The sequence below is a fragment of the Amphiura filiformis genome, chromosome 12 (assembly GCF_039555335.1).
Source record: "Amphiura filiformis chromosome 12, Afil_fr2py, whole genome shotgun sequence".
NCBI lineage: Eukaryota > Metazoa > Echinodermata > Ophiuroidea > Amphilepidida > Amphiuridae > Amphiura > Amphiura filiformis.
The window spans coordinates 13,207,618-13,225,995 of NC_092639.1; the positions used below are offsets into that span (position 1 = coordinate 13,207,618).

The window sequence follows — 18,378 nt, forward strand, 5'->3', positions numbered from 1 at the left end:
AAAAATAAGCCACGCAGTCACAAAATGCACGAAGGCCTATTTAATATTCAAGGATTACGCCAGATGAAACCTTTATAATTGTGTAATTTTTATGCTTATTATTGGTCAATGACAGGAGTGAAGTTCGAGTACATGACAAGTAAATGGGGATTAAAATCGATTGTATTACTTTCATGCATGTAAAACAATCATCACTTTTCAAAGACAAGCCAAACGTGTTTACCAAGTACATGTATGCCTCACGCATATGTATGCCTATACTCTTAGCAAGCGAACACATCCCATTGAATTACGTGTGGACAAAGTCATTTTTGACCCTCGGACGTAAAATTAGCACCATTTTGTTAATTTGGCTTCTTTTGCTTTCATTTCTTCATCACATACATTTAGAAAGATATACATTTAGAATATGTAACAATATCATGAATAGCTCTTCTTCAATTCGAGCAACCGCCCTATGAAATTGGGTAAAGTTGTTTTTGGCCCACACTGTACTGTACTACATTGTACATACAAAAAATATTGAAATTAGTCAATCAATAATATGTCATCATCAAAGGAATATACAGTCATTTTGACAACAAAATAGATTTCAATTTTGCCATCCGTAAATGAAAACCAAACCTTACAGCTTTTCACAAAAGTTTTACAAGTTCAATTCAAGGAGAAAGGTGAGCAATACACACAAAATATCTTTAGAAATGTTGCCCATATTCTTTAATTAGACAAGAATTATTGCCTCACCCAAATCTGTTGATTTAAGGGATCTGGAATGAGCGTTTTGAGCGTTTCGACAGTATTTTTTGTGGGACATGAGAGCACATCAGACATATCGAATTTCATTCTGAATACGAAGAATGTCTTTCTGATATCAAATAATTTTCATTTTTTGAAATTCACGATGTAATACAAATTTTATGACAAATTATTAAAATTTTATATTTTTCACATTTTGATATATAACAGTCCTCAAGTAAATTTTATAAATCTAATGATATATTCTTAAAGTGTATGTAGCTGGGAGGAAAAGCCGACGATCAATTGAAAATTTTGACCTTTCATATTGAAGATATGGATTTTTTTCCCAAAAGACCTATTTTTTTTTCCTCCCACCTACATACACTTTAAGTTTACTTTGAGTACTGTTAAATATCAAAAATATCAATTTTTAATCATTTCAATTTGCCATAAAATGTGTATTACATTGCGAATTTCAAAAAATCAAAATGATTTGATATCAGAAGGACATTCTTCATATTCAGAATGCAATTCAATATGTCTGATGTGCTCTAATGTCCCATAATAAATAATGTCCAAACGTTCATACCCCATCCCTTAACAGTGACACAAACCATATCATGGTTCATATCAGGGGCATGGTTGGAAAAATGGAGTATTTTGTCTCCACCTGTTACCTATCAGAAATAACAATATCAACAATAGTATACAAATATTGAATGTTATGAGTACAATGGTAAGAATATTTCCATGAGGCTTTGCTGAGTTGAATGGAACAGTTCATATTTCACCGAATGAAAATATTCTTTCCATCGAACAAATAAAAACATTCAATTGTTTTATATAACTCATATATAAATTCTTTTTCTTCCACTTAATCTTATAAATCACCAGGAAAACAAAATAAATTAAAAAATATATAAACTATATAATATTTAAACTATATAAACTATGTTTATTTAAGCAGTGACACCCACACTTTTAATTGGCAAGTCGAACGAAGTGGTTACTACATTTGCTTTACGTATGTGTATGTCAGCATTGCCATGGTAGCTGCGCATTAGTGGAAAATTGACTATTGCACTCGCGCGGAGTGCAATAGTCTTTTTTTTTAAATAGCAAAAAACAATTGAAAAAACAATAGAAATTGACCAATCAAATGACAAGAATCTTTGTATATGATATATACTGAATGACCAGCACCTGTATATTCTGTCCTGGTATTTGTGGACAGCTATGAATGAAAATGATGTGTATGTTTTTTAACAGTCAACATAAAGCACTGTTATGATATAGGCTATACTCTATTATGATTTTACCCATTATATCCAAACAATTTACTAATTTATCTAACATTGTTACATATATTGCTAAATAAAAACAAGGTCCAGAGAATCTTGGAAGCATAAAATTTCCATGTATACATTCCTTCGCTTTTAAACACAATGTGACCATACCAATGTTAAAGAGACTGTCTCCTTTTATTATACATAGCATCTATTCAAATTGAATGCCCCATGGACAGACATATATACATTGATATGAGTCGCCACTAGTTCGGTAGTGACATAGTAGGTGCGTATTTCGATGGGCGCAGTATCAAATCGCTCACGTGAAGTTAATCACGCAGAGCATACATGCACATGTACAAGGGCATTTTGTTGACACGCTTGCAGCACAACTGCAATAAAGGCATTTACGTCACTACCAAACTTGAGTTGAACCAAGGAGGATCAGTAACTACACTTCTAAATTTGGGGTCTTTTGGTTTTGTGGATTGAAAATATGATACAATATTTAAGTTGGTACTTAATTGGCCCATTCCACATGCAGTACTATTGCAAGAATGCTACAATTGTACTGGTAAGGCAAATAAAGTCCCAAGACATGGCTATGTATGCTCCCCATTGTTATGTGGGTTGCTCTGTTGGTGCTTGTTTAGAAATTGTCTCCAAAGTTCAGGCATCTCCTTTCCTAATTGTTCAAAAAATTTGGTACATGAACTTAAATCAATTTCAGGCGTATCTGCATTTCCTGTTCCAGGTGGTTCTTCTTGATGAGTACATCCTTCTCTGCTGCCATCTGTTAATGGCAAAGGGTTGTCCACTACATAAAAAACAAAATAATAGGATTACTGCATTTTCATACACTCTCAAGATAGCGAGAACCAATCAGAGCAAACGTTGGAAAAATGTGAACCATGCATTGATTGTGTATAATGCACAGGCACGTACTACACGCAGTGCTTTCAGACGTGTTCATATTTCTTGCGGGTGGATGGAAAAATATTTCAAAAATAGCAAAAATCATGGACATTTTTTTTGTATATGTTGATGCGTCTAATGGACTCCTCCCTGTGGGGCCCATGCATTAGACGCATCAACATCTCAGTATGCATGCATTATTTTGTACATTTTTCCCCAACATTAAGTGCTATGCATTTATTAACCTAGTCAAAACAAGAAATATCAGAGTATTACCAGAATATTATTAAATTGCCTGTGACTTTTATAGTTGGCAAAATCGAAATGGTGTATGGGAGGTCAGCTAGCATCATGGTATTTTCCTGTGGTGGGGTAGCCAGGTTTTCGGAACAGGGGGGTGGTTAAACTTGAATATACCAACAACATGATATCACAGACAAGAGTTCTTGTCAAGCATGTCACATTTATAGTGAGACCCCACCCCATCCCTTCAGTTTAGCTTCCAGTGGAATACCAGCTAATATTTCAGAATGAGTTAACAGGGAGACAATGTGCTAAGTGCACTAACATTTGCAATATTAATACTTAAGGGAGGACAGCTTTTATGGTCTACTTAGCTCAGCAATGCTTTGCTGTCTTCAATAGCGCATTGTATCGACAGTGTTGCCAAAACTTTTCAGCGTCAAGGCGCGGCGCATTGACTCGCCAGGCCAATTAGCCCAATTTTTAAGCTTCCAAAAAAGCGCCCAATACCGGATATTTGGGCGGATTTACCCGAATTTAGAATGCAAAACACTTTGAAACTTCCGGTACTTACTGGGAAGTTACTGACCGATCAATAAATGGTCACAAAACCCATTGTAATTTCAATTTTGAGCTTCAAAGACTCAAAACCTTTATAAATCGGCTAAATTGAAAGGAAAATACATCAAATTAGTGCCGCGGCCTGAGACTGGCAAAAGTGGCCCAATTTTAGACAAGTAGCGGCATGCTTTTTTGAGTAGCGGCAAGTGATCGCCAAGTAGCCCAATTGTGCGCCTAAGGCGTTGGCATCACTGTGTATCGGAGAGGTACCTGGATTTTATCAAAGCCCAAACCCATAAAAGCCTGTAGCAAACTCTGTCAGGCTCCGCTCAATTGTACACTCTGCTCCGATACCATGCTTTGACTAAAATATCGATCAAATCAATTTTACGACCATGCTTGAATTAACAACCCCTTGAAACCTAATTACACATGCACTTTATGTAAACATAAACTTACACACATTATTGACTTTCTATTGACTGCAGACATTACCCCAGACATGCTTATTTAAGGACCACTTGAGTAGTTGATGAGTGGGTCGTTATGTACTTACTGAACACAAAGGAAATTAATTATGGTTTTACCTGCTGCTCTGCTGAACGCTCCGATAGATATCAGCAAATTAACTCGTATACTGTTCGCTTGTTCCTATCGAACGCTCTGGCGTACATGAACCATTATCGAAGACAGCAAAGCATTGCTGAGCTAAGTAGACCATAAAAGCTGTCCTCCCTAAATGGGCCAAAATGAGGCTAATTTTTTTTACTTTTTTTTACTGAAATCTGGCCAAAAGGAAGAAAGCAGTACATCACAGATATTAATGGTCAATTTGTTTAATATGGACAGTTGGTGCACACAGCCCCAGGACCATTGTGTACTAACAATCTGTGATGCACCAAAGGATCCTGATGACCAGGGGGCTACAGCCTCCTACCCCCTCCATGACACTGTTTTCCAGTAAACATGTTTCTCAATAGAAATTAACAGGCTAAGATTTAACAGAACATTTCTGAAAGGTCAAACAAAAACACTAATAGCATACAAACCTTTACATTTCAGCGTAATTCTTTTGACATCTCTATACAAATCCATGTTGATCTTTTCCAAAGCTTTCACGAAGAGCTTGAAACTTTTCCTATCTTTTCTTTGTATCATCTCAATCAGCCTTCCAATTCTATCATCATTTCTAGGTTGATCCATCACATCTCTGACATCATCAGCACTGAGTACACCCATCAATGTCAGTTCTCTGAGCATTTTAGCAACATCAAGTCGTTTGCACAGGATTTTGCAAGATGCATCCAATATATCACTGTTCGACTGAAGTTCTTCACTTATACTGTAACCTGTTGATAGTAATGGATGTATCAAATTAGAAATACACATGTACCTTGTCATCTCCAGGCCACACAAATCCTGTTAAATATGAAATCATCTCTTTCTATTCAGCATAAGTTGTTCAATGGAAATAATATACATTTGATGTGAACTTACCTGATCCAATACCAGATGTTGTCTCCATGAGACATAGATCCGTATCATTGCTTCTCTCAATGACAGCACAATGGCCAGAAGGTGGGTATGCTGTGTGGAAACAACATAATTGAAAAATAAATGAAATTTACAAATATGTTGAATAAAGCGATCCCAAATTAGAGCAGTAAATATTTGTTTTATATCCTTCATTAATATATTCTTTGTTCTTTGATTGGTTAAAATATTAGAAATGCAAGGCCTTTATCATAGACATAGGCCTATTATAGGTATAAATGTAGGCTAGGCTGCATTGAATGCATGTATGCCTACATGCACAAAGCACACACACAGTTCAGTGGCTAAAGCTTACCATGAAAATGTTGTAACCTCTACAATACCGCAGTGAAACAAGTAACCATACATGTTCTCTGTTATTTCACGTCAATATTAAGATACTGATCCTGATGTAACTCAGATTATGCTATCAAACCGACATATTTTAGCTGCACTTCTGTGCTACTTGTGTGCTTCGCAAGACAACATAACTTGCTACACATTAATCATGTAATACCCCGGAACGTGGCGAGTTGCACCGACCACTAGGAACTGCGACGCAGCTATGAGGTCATACGCACTCAGAGGGAGATAGTAAAACTATTTCCAGGGAAGACAGTACTTTGAATAGCACTCCTTTCCCTCATCAATTGGCTTTTTGACTGCTTTGCAAAATAGAAAAACTATTTTTGGTCACATTATACTCGTTTAACCAATAAATGATAGAAAATATATTAATGAAGGATATAATGTCCTATATGTCAATACTGAATAAACATAGGATGAGGAGGTAGGAAACAAATGTGGCATCCACTACTCCGCACCCTCGGCTCTCTGCTGGATCGCATATCATGCCCACCCTCCAATGTCAAATGCTGGCTGTGCATGGTCCAATTTCACACTACGAAATAATAAGGCCAGGCAGGCCAACAATCTATCGCTACGTTGGGACGGGCCAGGGGGGTTACTTCCTACTTCTGTCATGTCAGTTCAACAAAATAATAACAATTTTAATTCAAAATTGCGGAGGAAAACTTCAAAAATTCACTTTGTGAATATCTCATCAGTTTCCTTCGAGGGTCATTCTTCGTCATAAAATTGCTATAGTGCAATGTAACATTTTGTCATGCTTGGTCTGTGCAGTCTTGGAAGTGAGGGGATTCTGAGTTGAAAATGTATATACTGCCAAATTTCAACTGGGTTAATAATATACAATCAAGGCAAAGATTTTTGAGGGTCGTAATATTTTTGTACAACTTTACTGGAAAAAAAACACTACATGTTTTATGGAAGATATAAACTGAATTGCATTTTGAGCATGATTAATGACCCCATGGCCTTGTGGCGGATCCAGGCAAGGACACACAATGCATGTGCTTTCCTTACATGTTAAAACAAACTTTCACAAAAAAGATAATAGAAAAAAACTAGAATTTTGCGGTTCTCGACTTGCACGGTTCTCAACACAAAGTGTCGGCCACAATGCCTCCACCTTGACGTGCATCATTTTAACCCGTATAATTTCACTTGACCCCCATATGAGATTTAACAGAACATTTCTGGATGGTCAACAAAAATACTAATAGTGCATACAAACCTTTATGTGTTAGCGTAATTATTTTGAACAAATCGATGTTGATCTTTTCCACAGCTTTCATGAAGGACCTGAAACATGTCCTATCCCTCCTTTGTATCATCTCAATCAGCCTTCCAATTCTATCATCATTTCTAGGATGATCCATCACATCTCTGACATCATCAGCAGTAAGCACACCCATATATTTCAGTTCTCTTAGGACATCACCAGCATCAAGCCGTTTGCACAGGAGTTCGCAAGATGCATCCAATATGTCAGTGATCAAATTAAGTTCTTCACTTACACTGTAGCCTGCAAGTTGATAAAAATTGAGATTTTGGATTAGGAATTTTGTACCCGAGAGACAAACATCCTGTCAAATATGACAGCCATTTCTGCCAGTCTAAACCTGTATTTTGAAGGAAATATCATATACTTGATTTGAACTTACCTGATCCAATACCAGATGATATCTCCATGAGACATAGATCTGTATCATTGCTTCTTTCAATGACAACAGAATGGCCAGAAGGTGGTTCAGCTGTGAGGAAACAACAGAATTGAAAAATAACTACAAGGTGAAATTTACAAAAATGTTGACTAAGCACTAAATTGTGCTTGTTTGTGTGTGATATGTGTACATTCATGTGTGCAAGAGAGAGAGAGAGAAAGAGAGAGAGAGGGGGGGGGGGTGCATATTTGTGTTCTTTGAAATTGGTGGCATATGTGTTTAAGTGTGGGGTGGGTAGGTGCATACATGTTTGCCAGCAAACAAGGACACAAACATGACATTTCACATTGAAACTGTGGATCTCTGCAGCGGGGGAACCATCCTTGGTTCACGGTCTGCAAACATCCACAATTGTATAATGTATAACTCGCCAGATATGTCTTTTCTGTTTAAATATACCGTTGGCGTTGGTAGTTGCCAGGTAAAATTTCTTATTTATACACAACCCCACACAAAATTACGGGAAATGTCCTCCATACATTCACTGAGTACAGATTAAAGGAGTATTTTTGATTCTAGCATCCTCTTTTTATGACATATTTCAGTAGATATCCACGAAAAGCAAATTCCCAAACTTTCAGTTGATTCCGATTTTGCATTTTATATATATACTTACATACTACTAGCTGAAGAATTGAATGATGTTGAATGTCAAGTAAAAGCTTGTTATTGGCAAGTTCCATACCATCACACATGAGCTTGTGCTGGATACTTGAGTTTTCTTCTGCTTCCTCATCGATCATTAACTCTATGACATCGTTCACTGTGGCTAAACTTTGCACACCCACTTCGATTTTATTGCCTTCAAAAAATATGAAATACAATGAGATAAAGTCATATTGTAACTTTTGCCAAGGATCAATGTTTTTTCAAAATTCATTTTTTTACACAATTGTAATGGACTGAATAAATTTCTTTTGCACAAAACCAGAATTTTACTCATGATTAATGGTGTCATCTAATATAGTCAATAAACATCTTCAGAATGACAATGGTTGATCCTCACTCTGGTTTGCTGGATCCTCACTGTAGAGGTATACACCAGGCACAAAAAGAAACTCGTCAGTTATATTCATCCTTGCTGTTCAATAACTTGATAATTTTGGATTATTCTGAAATATACATTTTGTTAATTGGACTTTGCTTTCTCATTTGACACCCGTTAAGTGAAAAAGCGAACAAAAATTGACCAAGATATGCGCCTCCAAAGCCTCAAACCCCAAAATCAAAAGTTGCATTTTCAACGATTTTCACTGGGAACGCATCGTTGTATTGCACACAAGCACCACGGGCCAATCAATAAAGCACACAGTGTAACAGGCACAATTGAATCGTTAAGAGGCATTATTTTATGAGCTATACAAAGTTGGTATATTTTCATACTTTGAAAAATTGAAAAACACCCCTATTTCAAATAAATGGTATAACCCACCCTGACATCTGGTGATTATTTTTATACTTTCATTGCGGCATCTAAGGTTTGACCTATTCATACCTTATAAAGAAAAAAAATTTATATTGTGTACAGTGTTCACTCTCTCTAGAAATTGGGTGCGCCAAATGAAACATTTGCTTGACAAATTGGCCCAATTTTGGCTCAGTAATTCTCCAAATTGACTAATTGTAATACAGCACTGCAAATTTAAGTGCGCCAAAAATAATTATCACTGGGCCAAAATTGAGACATACGGCCTCTGAGTAAACACTGATTGTGTATATTAGTAACACTGGCTTCAAAACTTGACAATTTGACTGCTGAAAAATGCAAAAATTGTGAAAATAGGCCTAAAATTGAAATTTGCCTGTTACCATGGCAACGAGGGATATTTTTCGAAATTTATCCCATGTGTGTTAGTTTGAGGTCAAGGTCCATCAAATATGAAAGTATAAAGAAAATCTATTTTTGACCGTGGCAATTATATTCTCAAAAATAACAGATAGTTCCTCTTAAAATTGCAACTTTTCAATTTGGGGTTTGAGAGTTTGGAGGCGCATATCTTGGTCAATTCTTGCTCAATGTTCACGAACAGGGTGTCAAATGAGAAAGAAAAGTCCAATTAACAAAATGTATATTTCAGAATAATCCAAAATTATCAAGGTATTGAACAGCAAGGATGAATATAACTGACGAGTTCTTTTTGTGCCTGGTGTATTTCCAGTCATGGGGGATCATATATGTGACTTACAAAGTGTGCCCCTCGTCCCTATTCATGACGTTGGGTCCTCTTCTCCTGATTCAAATGGATTCTTTGATGTGTCTAGAGTTTGCATCACACTTATTACAAAGGATTTTTGCCTTGTTCCATTAATGACATAATTTTGTTGTACAGCGTGGTCTGCTATGGCCGACTTTAACTGTTCACTTGACGATTGTTTGCGAGTTTGACGAATAGAGGATCAACCATCCTCATTCTAAAGATGTCTATCAACTATGATAGACAAAATCCGTCAATTGTAACATTTTGGGTTTGTGTAAAAGAAATTTATTCAGTCTTTTAACCTACAAACCCGTACTAACATACACTGCAAAAATCTTCTTGCTGTATTTGTAACACAATTAGAGATTTTTTAATAAAACAATGTGTCCTGTTGTAATATTCATACAATCAAAATATTAGTGGAACGCATACGTGATGGGGCAGAGGGGGGGGGGGGCAGAGTGCAATTTTTCTTTCATTTTTTTTTTTGTCAGGGGGCACACTGCCCCCGACAAAAAAATGAAAGAAAGAGTGCCCTCTGACAAAAAATGAAAGAGAAAATCAGGAGGGCAAAGGAAAAGAAAAGGGCAAGGAGCCCTTTTCTAGCAAAATTCAGGGCCAAAATAGTGTAAAATACAAAATTTTTCAGCTATCGCATTACATTGTAACAATAAATCCTTTTTAGCCAGATAATGGGCGAAAATAGTGTAAAATACCATTTTTTTGGCGCTACGCGCGCACATCATCCCAATAAGGCCCTTTTTGGGAAGCTCAAAGACATACAGTCTTTATGTATTGTATGATGCAACTACAATTTTTTTCGTCTGTGCCCCCAAAATTTTATTTTGCCCTCCCTGACCAAGAAAGCTGGCTACGCCCCTGGCTGTGAATGTGGTCCAGGAAGTTGTTCCATATCAGTGCATTTTGCGGTTGTGTCAGTTGGCCAACTGATTGGTTACTGACATGTGTTTAGAGTAGAGTATTGAGGCAATCCTGTGTGTTATTTTAGTTAATTTTGATGGACAGGATTTTAAGATATGACCTTGTGAAAAATTATAAGTTTCTTTTTTGGCTTAGTGTATATCAACAAGACCAATCTCAATCATGATCAATGGAGTGACAAGCGTTGGCAAACCCTATATAGAATCAAATACCGATTTTCTTTGCTCAAAATTAAAAGAGGATATTTCTGAGAGTGAACTCTTGCAATCAGAAGTTATAATACTGGGAAATGAATAAATTATTGACATGAATATTAAATAAATAAAAAAAATAAATGTAGATATTTATATAGCGCTTTATGCCGTAAACAGCCTCAAAGCGCTTAACATTTATTCCGCCATCATTATAAAATATGACGGAACCACGTTTGTAGTCTACAAGTGGCGCAGGGTCCATCAGTACAACGACTGTGACTACCCCTAACAGCTTCCCATTACACCTGGGTGGTGTGAGGCAAGCGAGGCAAAGCGCCTTGCCCAAGGGTGCAACACGGTGGTGGGACGGGGAATCGAACCCACGCACGTCGAGCAAGCTCTCAGGTTATGAGTCCAAGGCCATAACCACTGAGCCACCGTGCCCTCTTAATATATTAATATCTTACCATCTGTTGTTTCAACAATTAAGATCTTTTCACATGGTTTGAGCTCTAACTGTACATTCTCCTGTAAGCCATAATCAGCAAGGGTAAACTGACCATCCAGCTGTTGATTACCATAAAACAAAGCATGTTGACAGTCTGATGGTAGGCAAACCTCATCCCGAACTTTGCTCATGACTGACTCAACCGTTTCCATTTGGTGAGCATTACAGTGTATGGGAATGCTAGCATCTGTTAAATAAAATATCATCTGTTAATATTTGTTTTATTATAACATAGACTATATGTATGCTGTGATACATTCAAATGAATTGCTAACATGATTTATGGAAATGCTAACATGATGGAAATCATGACATGACTTATGGAAATGCTAACATGATTTATGGAAATATTAACATGCTATAATTTTGTATGCCTTCCTTGAGTCAGTAATTAAGATATTATTTTTTGTTATATCTCTAAAAATAATTATGATAAGTACATAAAAGTATACATTTTCAGAAAGGAAATGATGCAGGGAATCCAACTAGCATAACAGATTCCTGCCAATACTGACTCGGGCAAGGCATACAGTCTTATGTTTTATTACTAAAATTGTTCACAGTTTTGTAACCTCCCGGCTTGATATGGGCAACTCCCTCTTGTTTGGACTTCCTCAAGATCAGATTGCACGTCTACAGCGTATTCAGAACACTGCTGCACGCTTGGTCACTTTAACTATAAAGTTAACTGCCGGTTGGTTACAGAATTGTGTACAAACTGTTGCTCATTGTTTTTGAAGCAGCGCCCCCGGGCGATGCTTCCCTATTTAATTTCACCGAAATGGCTTACATACGATTTTGGCTATGATCCCACAACACCATTGACAATGCACAGTGGCGAGCTTTTAGCACGACCTGGTACCTTATGCAGCGTAGGCGCATACCCACTCTCTATTTGTCATGGGTTTGTTTTACATGTCAGTAACTGACTGAGAAAGAGATTACATGAGAGTGAAACCCCCATAGTGCATTACGAGTCAAGCATACTAGTGACTATGCAACAGCTGTTACGTCATCATTTTAATTTTGGTCATCAGTTGATATAAACAGTCTTATCTCTCACAACACCCGTATTTTGCGTGTGAGTATAGCGGGGAGTAATCGGCCTGTTGTAGTTCACAGTATTCAGTGAAATAAACGAATTGGAGCCTGTTAGTGATTGAGCGCCAAATAAACTGTTCTGCATAAAATGTTGTCAAGTAGGCCTATAGGAAACGAATGCCTTGGTTATCGATTGGCAAAGCATATTCTTCAATCTTCGGATGATTGATGTATAGGGGTGCTCATGATAGATGGAGACGATGGGGTCAAAAACTAGGTTGAAAATGTTATTTTATCGTGCCGCCAGTCGATCATGTCATATGTCATGATTGTACTTTGATAGAGGACGCCGGGAGAGGACGGGAGTAAAAAAGTGTTATAAACACAAGGAAAAGCGAGGTTATTGGAAATATTCAATCATTCTCATGATCATACACGATACAAAATATACGTGGGGGAGTCTCCTGGTTCGAGGTATACGAGGATGTGCCACGGTTTTATGGTACCTTTTCAGCGATTTTGGTATATGGGTGGGTTTTGCATTGGACCAATATTTAAATGATAAATCCTTGGCGCTGCTTAACCCTTTTAAAGGTTTTTTTTTATTAAATCACTAAATGATCTTGCACCAGAATATATCAAATGTCTCCTCCAACCATATAACCCTCCTCCTATGCTCCGTTCCAGTGACAAATCGCTTCTCTGCAAACCCCGTTCAAAACATTCATGGGGGAGAGGGCTTTTTCAATTGCTTCAACACATCTCTGGAATACTCTGCCAACCCACATTAAACTAAGTACATCTTTAACTCAGTTTAAAAGTTCTTTAAAAACTCATTTAATGAAAGAAGCATTTCACTGATGTGCATCACCATATTTTGTTCACCTATTGATTGTTGTTCATGTGTAGATTAAGTTGTAATGTAAATTAATTTTTATTATGTAGTTTAAGTTAATCTCTGTATCGCGCCTTGAGCGCCATTGATTTGGTGGAGATGTGCGCATTAGAAATTCATATTATTATTATTATTATTTATTTATTTTTAACCCCAGGAACTGCTGGCCAAATTATCTTTTTCTATAAGAACTATTTTCATTGGTTACAAACAGGGCTATATTATGTATTGAGCCAATCAGAGATATGGTAAGAATAGTCAGTAGAGCTGAAGGGGATTATAACAAGGATTCTGGAGTATTAATACAGTATAAGATAAGCATCTTGTTTGCACAAATGAAGTCAGTCACATACTCAAGCGTGTGGATGTTATGTCTTGTGTAAGTAACCAATCAGGGGAACTGTAAGAAAGGATGTAGTGCCCATGGGGTTAAAGAAGCTTTAATTAATATAATCTCATGTTAAATTTTCCATTCTCATATAACTCATCTGAATTGCAATATTAGTGGCCACTCTTGTTATTCGCTGAAGTTGGATCCTTCTGATCCTTGAATTGTTTAGAAATGTTTATTGGAATCACTGAAAGTGAAAAGCTTTATGTTATATGATCATACCTTCAAAAGTTTTGACATATATTGTCATCTGACTTCTTCTGAGCTCTAGCTGAGATCCTGCCTTAATGCCATAATGAGCAAGAGTGCAATGCTCATTCAGTTCGTCACAACCATAGTACAAAGTTTGATGAGAGCTGCATGATGAATGGTCCTGAACTTTTCTCATTACCATTGCAACTGTTTCTTCTTCAGGGTCAGCAACTCTACATACAAATATGTCACCTGTGGGGGAAAAAAGCTACTTTTATTATTTTATTTTTGGTACACAGGGGGCAAGGAGGCAAGCAATATTTGGTACAACAATCATATTTATCAAGATATTTTACCCTCCCCCAACAGGGAGCCTATATAAGTATTGCACCATCCATTATTTTACAAACATATTTTACTTCCTTCTAATTACTAACACAACTACAGATTTATAAAGTGCAAAATGAAATAAGAGGAACAACATAAGGCAACACGATGGGTCTTCAGATTCTTTTGAAGATCTAGGAATACTGAGTGGAGGCACAGATAATGAGAGGCAGGCTATTCCATAAAAAGGAGTCTATGATGGAGAATGCCCAAGCCTGCATGTGAGACCTACTTAGATCAGTAAGAGAGATGCCCGCCATGGAAAACACAGAATAAATAGGTTGATGGGTGTGAAAAATTGAAATTCAAATGATGTGAACCTTGAATGTGTAAACAAGGGTGCAGAATTGGATTTGTTGAGGGAGAAATTAATCCTTTGGATGAGCGAGCATACTGCGGACGGCCCTCTACACGGTGTTTCCTGTTGTCCATAAAAGGAAACAATCTGATGTGATGAGTTGCCAGTCTTATGAAACCACTAGCGTAGTGGTGAAACATCACTAAAACCTTTAGTTCGAATTGTCCAAAACAAACAAAATTCACAGTTGATATCAACATTCCTAATGAACTTGTTCAAAGATTTGAAACTAAACCATTTAAAAATACACAATATAAAAGCAAGAAGCTACCAAATTTACTATTTGAATTTTTTAAATACAACAGAAATAATTTTAAAAATAGGGTCTATCTAATTATTTGAAAGGGACAATCAAGTAATTAAAAAGTGTCATTTTGGTTCACTTTTGTGGACAGATTTTTTTAAACAAGCATTTTTTAAATATTGAATATTTCTCCTAGTTTGCATTCACTTATTCACATCTCAAAGATACCTTCCTTCTGTTGACATGCTATTTGGGATCGCTGTCATAAAAAAATTTAAATTGGAAAAATAGGGACAGCGGTCCCAAATAGCATCACACAACTTTCATACACAAACACGACATGCTATATGTTGCATGCCTATTATGCTAACAAATCAATTTCAAAGCTCTACAACTTGAGTTTTGCGTATCTAGTCAAAGCTGTGCTTTTCTCATATGCTCCCGTTTTCTATGATGATGGTCAGTTTCCACACACATGTTTCAGACCATCAGAAGAGATGGAGGTTTTACTCCAGGTCAGAATCAGACACATAATTTCTGGTACTGTATAATATTTGTGTAATCTTAGTCCAAAGATAGGCGTAGTGAACATGAATATTACCATTTTCAAACCAAGAAAGACCCTTCATTTTTACCGTTCGCAGCTACGAACCCCCCCTTTTTTTTGGTATGCCGGAACATACCCACCAAATATTGATGATGTGCCCCCTGGGCCCGCCAAGTTGCCCACCCTGCCCACCCCTAGCTATGCTATTACTATACCTCATAAATATTTATTAGGTTATCCATACATCTTATTGGTTAATAACGCCAGCGTCCGAGTACGGTATTTTGACTACTTCCCGTGCCTGTGGGATTACGCGCACGCTGGGAAGTAGTAAAACTTCCGCACCTACTACCACACGGTGTCTCGACCCGCAGCGTCAACGTTCCTTCAGGCGTAGCATTATGCTACACAGCGGTGATTCTGCAGATGCGCTTATCGTGAAAATGGCGTCTGCTGCAGTTATTTTGCCGAGATTACCGATGGATAATAACACGCGAATTTGACGTTTTATGAAACAAAATGTTATTTATGGAATGTTAAAAAGAAAATTCAAATAATATAGGTCAAAATGTAGAGTGATCGAACAGAAATCCTCCAATAAAATCAGGTAAGCAAAATATTAAGCTTTTTAATACCATGCCGGCCAGCACGTTCACGTTGACTGGTGTGTAGCCTATTTTGACTTTTGTTTACGATTTTACCGTGATAGTGAAAATATTTATGAGGTATAGTAAAACAAATACAGCATGTTTATTTGGGAAAGTAGTCAAAACTACTGGTCCCTCGGTGTTGGATGATTTGACTACTTCCCTCCGCTGACGCGTCGGGAAGTAGTCAAATCATCCAACACCTCGGGACCAGTAGTTTTGACTACTTCCCCTCACAACATGTTGTATTTGTATACTACCCCCCCCCCCCAATCAATGTTTAGTTTAACTAGGATTGCATGACCAAATCAACAAACCTGCAACATTGAAGGGGACACATTTGAAATCCTATGTCAAAGTTTTCCAACAATGTTGTCTGGGATTGTAGATAAAAATTACACCAATCAAACAATTTTTTTTGCCTAAGTATACTCACAGCCCTGCACTTCTTAGATCGCCTTGATAAGAGTTCGAAGCCCTGTAGTCAACAGAGGGCAGTAAACTCGAGGTAAAGAATATCCCATATCGCGCTAATGAGCTGGGCAGTAACCGTAGAAATAGCTCGTTTCTGGCAAAAATTGACAAGTAACTTGCACAAATTTCTAGATAAAGTTACTATAAGGTCGTGCGATACATTCAAACCATTTGTTAACCATTTCTTTTTTAGGGAGCAATAATTATTTATCATGAATATTATTGTCATGTTGATGACATCATAGTTACTCGCATTTTGTTCATTTTTAAAATTTTGAAACATTTAACGCTCAAAAGTCACACAAAATCAATCACATATATTTTTCTTTATTTCACCAGAGTGTCCTTGCCAAGATTCTAGCATCAGACCACGTGCTTTCTCAAGATATAGCCTTCATAAGTGTTAGGTCACTTCTGTACAATTCTTATAATTTGTTTCATGCATACAAATAGCGATGCACGTTTTTGTTGTGTTTTTGATAGGTTTTCATGTCCGATTTTAATGATAAAACATTATTCCCTATAGAAAAACAATATGGCAAAAGATACAACAGTTTGTAACATTCTCCATGAACTTAACCATCTATGTTTGGATTGTGATGTAATTAATGTGTGTAATGAGATTTTCTCTTTCTGAATCTGACTTGTAAAATATTATTTTTCATCACAATTTCTCATCAAATTCATACATTTCTGGGTCAAAAGTCAGGTAAAACACTTGGTGGTTTTGAAATTTGGTTTAGAAATAACGCTAATAAAATCATTTGGGTTGATCAAGCAGTTGCTTTTTATGATTTTCAAGGCAATATGCATAAATGATGAATCTGCATGTACATAATTTTTCACTTCAGTAAGCTAAATCTTTTGACCAACGTTCATTATTGATCACGGGTTATATTGTATGCGATTGACATCAAAGAACCACATGTGTATGAGCTTGTGCATTGAATTGAATTACACAATGGTTATTCAGGTTATTGATCGCTAGATGGAAGCGAACATGATACATATTATGTAGGATTCCATGCCTGTGCGGGGATTTGAACCCTAGCGACCAGAACTATGAACACTTTGAAGTGTTAGCACTTTGCAGGGCCGTGTACTATAGTGACATCAACAACCCATCCAGAAGTACTTTTTAACCCTCTATCTGCTAGAAATTTTTTTTTGAAATGAGTATGATCACTTTCAGATCGTAATCGTACCAAATTGATCACACGAAACATGAAATATTGGAATCTGACGTAAATAATTTACTCTCACGGTCACCCCTTCACCTTCTGCAATATACCATACGAGTTTGCCCAATTTACATAATGCATTAAAAGTGCAAAGCTTGACATTAATTTTTGATTTCCTCCCAGGATACAAAAGTAATTCTAGGAAAGGGTCAGGGGATAACTTTAAATTTTGCCCCATGGAAATTGCGCTCGGTACACCTTTCATCTAACTTCGTCAAACATCAGAGCTGTTATTCTATCCTAATTTATGTAAATCATACAGTGTCAGATCAGCTGCTCTCCTGATGTATAAAAATCATCAATCTGCCCCGCCAGGGCTTTTGCCCCTGGAGCCCCACCAGGGGCCCTCTAAGGTGGAGCTAAATTGAGCCTGCGCTCTCAACATTATAAATACCAGCAATTTCTCTACACCCCCTGAGAAAACAGTCTAGCGATGGTATGCCTACTGACATCAAGGACATAGCCTGAGCCATTTTGGGGCAAAATTGGCCCAAAAATGTTATTTTGCCACTCAATGATACAAAATACAGCTTTTTAAAAGCCAAATTAGGTTTACGTGTGGACAAACATAATTGTAATCATTTGACTTAAAACTGGCACCATATTTGAAACATAAATTATTTTTTATTCATTTTTTCACCAAACACTCTTAGAAAGATCATCTTTAAGAATTTTAACAACTCTTAGAAACAACTTTGAGATATTAACCTTTGAAATTTGGGTAAAGTTGTTTTTGGACCACCCTTTACATTT

General features: G+C 36.8%; 1 protein-coding gene across 1 annotated transcript in view; it reads right to left on the reverse strand.

Annotated features, from left to right (window-relative positions):
* LOC140166636 (polyubiquitin-A-like) overlaps positions 1 to 18,378 on the reverse strand; it is a 53,553-nt gene that overhangs the window by 25,138 nt on the left and 10,037 nt on the right. Inside the window, exons 8-16 of the mRNA XM_072190136.1 lie at positions 13,758 to 13,979; positions 11,168 to 11,395; positions 7,983 to 8,168; positions 7,307 to 7,396; positions 6,877 to 7,167; positions 5,244 to 5,333; positions 4,796 to 5,095; positions 2,631 to 2,844; positions 1,928 to 1,972 (exon numbers count right to left, since the gene is read on the reverse strand). Coding sequence (XP_072046237.1) covers positions 1,928 to 1,972; positions 2,631 to 2,844; positions 4,796 to 5,095; positions 5,244 to 5,333; positions 6,877 to 7,167; positions 7,307 to 7,396; positions 7,983 to 8,168; positions 11,168 to 11,395; positions 13,758 to 13,979 — 1,666 coding nt within the window. The remainder of the gene's footprint in view (positions 1 to 1,927; positions 1,973 to 2,630; positions 2,845 to 4,795; positions 5,096 to 5,243; positions 5,334 to 6,876; positions 7,168 to 7,306; positions 7,397 to 7,982; positions 8,169 to 11,167; positions 11,396 to 13,757; positions 13,980 to 18,378) is intronic.